The following is a 7104-nucleotide window of genomic DNA, read 5'->3' on the forward strand; positions in this document are numbered from 1 at the left end:
ATTTTCCCATTGGAGCAGTAACCCCAGACAACCATTACGTCTATCCCAAGAAGATTGATGGTCACTGTCCCTGGGATCTCCCAGGAACTGGGGAATGTGATGAGGATTGTGATTGTTGTGACAATTACTGGAAAAATGAATATGACCATCCCCTGTCTGATAAGAACTGGAAGAAGCTTACAAAGAAGACAAAGAAGGCTTCTTGCAGACCGCAGCAAGTTCTCAGAAGGGATTATCCAGATAATAGTCCGTGGATTGGTATCCATGAGGAAACCAAACAAAAGAAACCCCTTCCCATTTATGAGCTTGCCCTTGAGATCATCAGAAAAGAGGGAAGGAGCCTACCTCCTCCTAAACCAGTTCCTTCCATTCCTCCTGCCCTTCCTTTGGTACAACCTTGCATGATGTTCTCACCTGCCTCATATGAAGCAGATTTTCCTCCATTGGCTCAACAAACTGACCAACAGACTAAAATCTCCACAAGGCCTTTTATCCACTCAACTAAGGTTGACTCAGATGGTCAGATAACTCCTATCACTCAAGCTGAAGAAGTTCTGAATTGGCAGACGAAGAACGCTGCTGTCCAAAATAAAACACTGCAACGGATTGACTCCAAAATTGACCAGGTCCTTAACAAGACTCAGCACGTTGAACAGAAGGTCGATTCCTTCACTGCCTTTGCTCAGAATATGCGCAAAGAGTTATTAAGCAAAATCACCCAGCTTGATAGAGATTTAAAGGCTTCAATCCAACAACGGAGATTTGGTGCAGAGTTCAATCAGAAGGAACAGGAAATTAGAAGGCTGAAGAAACAACTGGCTCAAGTTGAAGCAGACCTGCATAAGCCAACAGAGGCTCTTGTCTCTTACAGCCCATTCAGCCCTTTCTCTACACAAACGACTCATAACCCTTTCCTTCCCACTCCTGAGCCTGCTTATTCTCCTTTCGGGCCTTTTAACTATTCATATGAGCCATCTCCAACTATATACCATCCATCTCCCTTAACTAGACCAACTCCACCTTCCAGATACGAACCAAAGAGCCCATCTTCTTCAGAAGAATCCCATCCTATCAAAAGGAAGGTTGATAAAGGCAAGGACAAGATGTATCCTGATCCTCCTCCACAACACATGGTGTCCATACCTTCTGAACCAGAAGATAGTTCTTCAGATCGTTCATCTGATGACAGCGAGGACGGACAAATGGATATCACCAGCTTGCTCATGGCTGATCCACAGCCAACGACCTCTCAAACAGGTCCTTCACCAATCACAGACTCCACCAGCGGCACTACAGGCCCTACAGGGCCTCCTCAAGCCCAAGATCCCCATGTTGAGATCCCTGACGATGAACCAATCTTGGATTTCGGCCTACCTGGAGCCCCACAACAGGCCAGGACCAGCTCAGGCCCATGGTTCACATTAGATGATGTTCCACCATCTAAATGGAGGGATCGCATTGCAGAATTTAAGGCTTGGCTTGACGTCCAAATGCTTCGAGAAGGTGCTGACTCCCATTCTACCCTTAGAGAATTCATCTCTCGGACTGTTGGCACACTACAGGACTGGTTTGCTTCTATTGGAGAATATCAGAAAGCCCAGTTCTGCCACTTGACTATCTTATAGGCTGTCAATGCTCTCTTCATTGAATTCCTCGGAGATGCATCCTTATACAGTAAGCAGTTAAGGCAAGAGTTCTTTGATATGCGCTGCTGTTCTCTAAAGAGATCAGACATTGAAAAGCACTACTAGCGCATGACTCAGCGTTATTACCTGCTTAATGGTTATAATGATGTCAATCTCAGGCATACCTACATTGCCTCCCTGCCAGAAGCATTGCAACAAGAACTCCACAGAAGCATTGCTGCTACCAGAAGAGCAATGAATGCTATCACTATCGGAGAAATCCATCAAATGACTTTGGCCTGTCTAGACAAGATGTGTGAACAACAGAAGCTGTTCAAAGACATCATTGACAATAGCAAAGCTCTGAAAAATGTTTTTCAGAAGTCCCACCTTGCTATTAAATGCAAGGAGAAGAACTGTGAATGCAGACAAGAAAAAAAGGGACACTATAAGAAATACTCCTCTAGATTCAAACCCCCCGATAAGCAGAAGAAGGGGAGAAGGACAGTCAGATATTTTCGAAGGAAAAGAACGGGTACACAGAAGTCTGATCGTTGTTACGTCTGTGGAAATCGTGGTCACTATGCTAAGAACTGCCCTAAGAATCCTAATAAGGCAGTTAAGCTTTTGCAACACATTCAACAAGCATCTCATGTCTCTCTGGAAAATGATGATGTTGAATCCCTTTTCTCTGAGCAAGAAGAACCAGATGAAGATACAGTATTTGCCCTTGGAGCGGACACTGGTTCAGAGCAAGACCACTCTTTCTCATCAGGAGAATCAAGCTCAAACACTGAAGCCCATTACCCGTCTTACCTAGCCCAACATATCCAATCCTCCGAACCAATTTATGGCCCAGACACTATTCTAATTCCTCTAGTCCCGCTCCATATTCTTCCCAGTAAATATGAGCGGCCCATTAGTGTCATTGGCTTCTTGGATACCGAGGCTCACAAAAGTATGATGAACCTGGCCATTTTGCCTTCAGAGTACTGGGTCCCCTATGAAAAATACTTCAAAGCAGCAGATGGGAATATTTTCAAGACTAGCCTCATTACCAAACATCCCATTGGGATTTAGTTTTTCCCTACCTGCATCTTGTGGACAAGAGTCATCGGGTCGGATCTTCCTGATAAGGATTTGCTAATAGGCTTTGACTTGTATCAACAAGCAAAACATTTAAAGATCCTACCCACAGGATTGAAATATAAAAGGAACTTTCAGCCATTCACCTCTGTCCCGCGGCTATATTCCTTAGCTGATGCCTCAGCTGAGTTTCAAGAGCACAAGGAGCTCCTCTTAAGATCCTGTGTTGATTCCCATGCACATTTTCATCATCGCCACCCCCTGTGGCAGAATCCGGATTTCTTTGTCAATCTTCCGTTCAAACTTAATGAGGATATCAACCCGATGAAGGCATCACACCCGAGTATGAATCCTACAGACTTGGCTTTAGCCCAAGAGGAATGCAAGTAGCTCCTCCAGCAAGGTCTCATAGAACCCACTTCTTCTCAGTGGGCTTTCTAGGCCTTTTATGTTGAGAAAAGGTCTGAAAGACTAAGGGGAAAGAAACGGCTTGTCATTGATTACAAGCCCCTCAACCACTTCCTTCAAGATGACAAATTCCCATTACCAAAACCAGAAGCCTTGTTCACTCAACTTCATGAGGCCCATGTCTTCTCCAAGTTTGATCTAAAAGCTGGATTTTGGCAATTGGGTATTAACCCTGCCAATAGGCTCAAGACTGCTTTCTGTATTCCTACGGCCCAATATCAGTGGACAGTCCTTCCATTCGGCCTTAAGACGGCCCCATCAGTTTTCCAAAAGGCCATGACAAGAATATTCGAGCCCTTCCTCCACAGTGCTCTCATTTACATAGACGATATCCTTCTTTTCTCTAAAGATGTTACGGCCCATAGGACACTTCTCTTAACTTTTCAACAATTGGTGGACTCCTATGGAATTATGCTTTCAGAAAAGAAGAGTTCATTGGCCCAAACTGACATCGACTTCCTTGGAATGAAGCTCAAGGATGGAAAATACCAACCGGGACCCCACATTGCAGAAGAATTACTGAAGTTCCCTGACAAGAACTTGATAGTAAAACAAATACAGCAGTTCCTTGGTATTATCAATTACATAAGGAAGTTTATCCCGCATGTGGCTACCCACACCTGTCAGCTGTCAAAGATGCTTAAGAAGAATGCTCCACCATGGAAAGAAGAACAAACCCATGCAGTAAAAGCATTAAAAGAAGTGGCTCTAAATCCGCCACCTCTGAAGATTCCCAGCATCGGGCATCGAGTCCTTCAGACTGATGCAAGTGACACCCACTGGGGTATAGTCCTCATCGAAGAGATACAAGGGGAAAAGCATATCTGCGAACATGCTAGTGGAGAATTTCCTGAGCCTCAAAAACATTATCATTCGGTCTACAAAGAGATATTAGCTGTAAAAAATGGGATAAAGAGATTCGAATTCCATCTTATTGGTCACCACTTTACTGTGGTTATGGACAGCTCATCCTTCCCAAAGGTCCTAGACTTCAAAAACAAGTCTCTTCCTGAACCACAATTACTGAGGCTAAAGTACTAGTTCGCCAAGTATAAATTCACAGTTCAGCATATCAAAGAGAAACATAACTTGGTTCCTGATCTTCTATCCAGGCCCAATAACCTCCAACTTATTCAGTCTTTCTCTATACTCCCTTTGATCCTTATGGCATCATCATCGTCCTCTCCACAAACTCCTCCTCCAATGCACAATTTCCTGGTTCTAACTCCAGACAGTTTCCCCCCAGGCTGCTCACCTAACCAACCTATCCCAAAAATAGCCAAGTTTGCAAGGGATCATCTGTTTCACTATCTGAGTGCCAGAAACACTCTCAGGGGGTTGCTCCCATCCTCCTCTGTCTTCATCCTTGACAACCCTTTCCTCACCTGCTTCAGTATCCACCCTGATAGAGAACTCATCTTAGAAGAATTATGGCTCCTCTGGTGTATGGTTACTCTCTACTCCACAGGGATAGAATTCCCGCTCATGGCCCTGTACCAGTATGTTATGTGTAACACCAACAGGACTCTCCTGTCCAGGTTCCTGGAATGGTTCAAGCCCATTTTAACATGGCGATATGGACTAAAGCGAATCATAGACACACATGGAATTGAAGACAGGCCCATCAGTGCTCAGCCCAACATCAGGACCATGTTCATTTTCCACAGGCCCTTCTCTAGAAGGCCCGATGGACTTCTCTGGTCCCAGAACACTGAGTATGAGTGGAGGACTTATGTGGGATCAATTACTGAAAAGGACGCCATGGGGCCCATGAGGAAACAGCTAGCTGAATATCTCTGTGAAATTAACAGCTATCATTGCCTGGTGCCTCCCCATGTGAATTGCACATCACTTGGCCCCATCCGGTCTCTCACTGACGAGCCTATTGATTGGACCCATCCCATGTGGCAAGATTCTCAGGATCCAATGGACACTGAATCACGAGATGCTATCTAGAACGCTAACCCACCATCACCTGTACTCCGACAGTGGCCAAAGGACTTCTTTGGCATTGATTCTGACGACTCAGATTTTGATACTCTTAACCTGTCCACCACTCCGTAAAAGTTAAAGTCTGTCGGTCAATAATGTAATAAAGTGTCCTTGTTTGTCTTTTGCTTTGTTTACTTTAAGAGTGTCGGTAGCCAGTTTCCAACCGGTTGCCTGTAATCTTAAGAGCCTCCAAGTCTATATAAGGAGTTGCTCTCTTCAGTTGTAAACAGACTAAAAATCACTTTGAAATAATATTTTGAGATTTCCTTCTCACATGGCTTTCTAAACTTCTCTCTTTCTCTTCGAAAACCTTTGAACGTGTATCATACTCTTATAATCAGAGATACGTATGCTCTACACTTGCCTCGTTAGAGGATCCTGTGTATCATAAATATCTTTGTTTTGATGTTAGAGTGCGAGGGTCCCGTTATCATGCGTATGGTGGACAAAAGGGCACAGCCAGAGAGTACCTATGGAGAGGGAAGAGGCATAGCATGAGTACATTATACGTATAGTAAGGGCTCCCGGCTTATCCTGGTTGATTGAATTAATTTAAATTAGATTTCAAAATTAAATAATTAATAAGTTTTTTATAAATTTTTTTTCTTATAATATTAATATTTTAGTCAAACTAACTCAAAATCTATACTTTTTTAGGTACATGGATGCTTTGATATATATATATATATATATATATATATATATATATATATATATATATATGTCCAACTTTGAGACTAGCTATAATGTTTGAGTGTGTAAATTCATGGTCTTCGATATCTCTGAATTTTCTTAATTTAATTTTCTTTATACCATTCCAAAGCTTAAAAAAATTAAAAAATCTAAATTAAACAGCAATTAGCATGGGCTGCTACGTTCTTCGGCCAGTTCTTCTCCGTGGGTGGGAGAGGTTTTATGAAACTAGTCAAGAAAAATCCAAACATTAAAGATGATATTTAAGCCTTGTTATCATCTTATACTTAAAGAGACGTTATCGTAATGAACGTAATTATGAAAGAATTGTCACCACATTTGATCAGGACATCTGAAAACTACAGCAGAGTATTTGCATTTAAATGTTCATATCATCATAAGGCAGCTTACTTTTAATCAGAGTAAAATTTTCTTTGTCCATTTTCTATTCTAGTCCTCACGAAATCCTTGGGATTTTCGTTCCCTAATTTGTTTTTTCCTATAAATCTGAGAACTATATATGTGATTGTTGAATGTAGCAAGAATTGTAGAACCCCTGTCTATGCCTTCTGGTTGTCCATATTACTTCAAAATCTAGTCCATGGATGTGAAGGCCAATGTGGCAACCAAATTGGTGCACAACCAAATTGGCGAGAACCGAGATAAGATTTAAACCTAAATCCTAATTTAAAGAGAAGTGCATGGTTCTTCAATTCAAAGAACTCATTTCTATATAAACTATACTCAACCCTCTATAGAGAAACCAGAGGAAAAGAAAGTAAATGAAGAGTAGATAGAAACCAGAGATCTCAACATGAACCGACCTCCCCTAGCTGAGCAGCAGTTACTCCCACAAGTGGAGCAGCAGCAGCAGGCATTCATGGCCGGTGCTTTCGCGTACCTGATGATAGGCAGGAAAAGACAGCAACAGATGATGATATATCGACAGTGAGTCTTTAAATATTAATCAAATTCTTAATTAAATCTAAGTGTTTCAAAAACTTCCTTTTTCTATAAAGAACTCACCAACAGCTGAACTAGCCCCCAATACTTTTATGCTATAATAAGAAAACCTAAATGCAAGGAATAATCCCAGCCTCAGCACCTACATTACAAGGAAGGAGAAAGGAAAGAAGTGACGTTAAATGTATCTGAATAATAATCCAGACATAGGCTCTTAACTTTGTGTTAGCCGCACCTCCCCGACCCCCCGCCCCCCGCCCGCCGCCTCCCCCTCTCC

At 42.4% G+C, this 7104-nt stretch overlaps 1 protein-coding gene across 1 annotated transcript; it reads left to right on the forward strand.

Annotated features, from left to right (window-relative positions):
• Positions 1 to 1754: 1754 nt before the first annotated feature.
• Positions 1755 to 4220, forward strand: LOC131172506 (uncharacterized). Its single transcript, XM_058133397.1, has 3 exons — positions 1755 to 2614; positions 2735 to 3041; positions 3153 to 4220. Exons 1-3 carry the CDS (start codon positions 1755 to 1757, stop codon positions 4218 to 4220), a joined length of 2235 nt encoding a protein of 744 aa, XP_057989380.1.
• Positions 4221 to 7104: the final 2884 nt, after the last annotated feature.

The sequence above is a fragment of the Hevea brasiliensis genome, chromosome 14 (assembly GCF_030052815.1).
Source record: "Hevea brasiliensis isolate MT/VB/25A 57/8 chromosome 14, ASM3005281v1, whole genome shotgun sequence".
Lineage (NCBI taxonomy): Eukaryota > Viridiplantae > Streptophyta > Magnoliopsida > Malpighiales > Euphorbiaceae > Hevea > Hevea brasiliensis.

What these genes read in the sequence shown, in the direction of transcription:
- LOC131172506 (XM_058133397.1), top strand. Translation starts at nt 1,755, where the DNA reads ATGACTCAGCGTTATTACCTGCTTAATGGTTATAATGATGTCAATCTC. An exon ending in CTGGCCATTTTGCCTTCAGA is followed by an intron (nt 2,615 to 2,734) that starts GTACTGGGTCCC and finishes CTTGTGGACAAG; the next exon opens with AGTCATCGGGTCGGATCTTC. An exon ending in AGGATATCAACCCGATGAAG is followed by an intron (nt 3,042 to 3,152) that starts GCATCACACCCG and finishes TGGGCTTTCTAG; the next exon opens with GCCTTTTATGTTGAGAAAAG.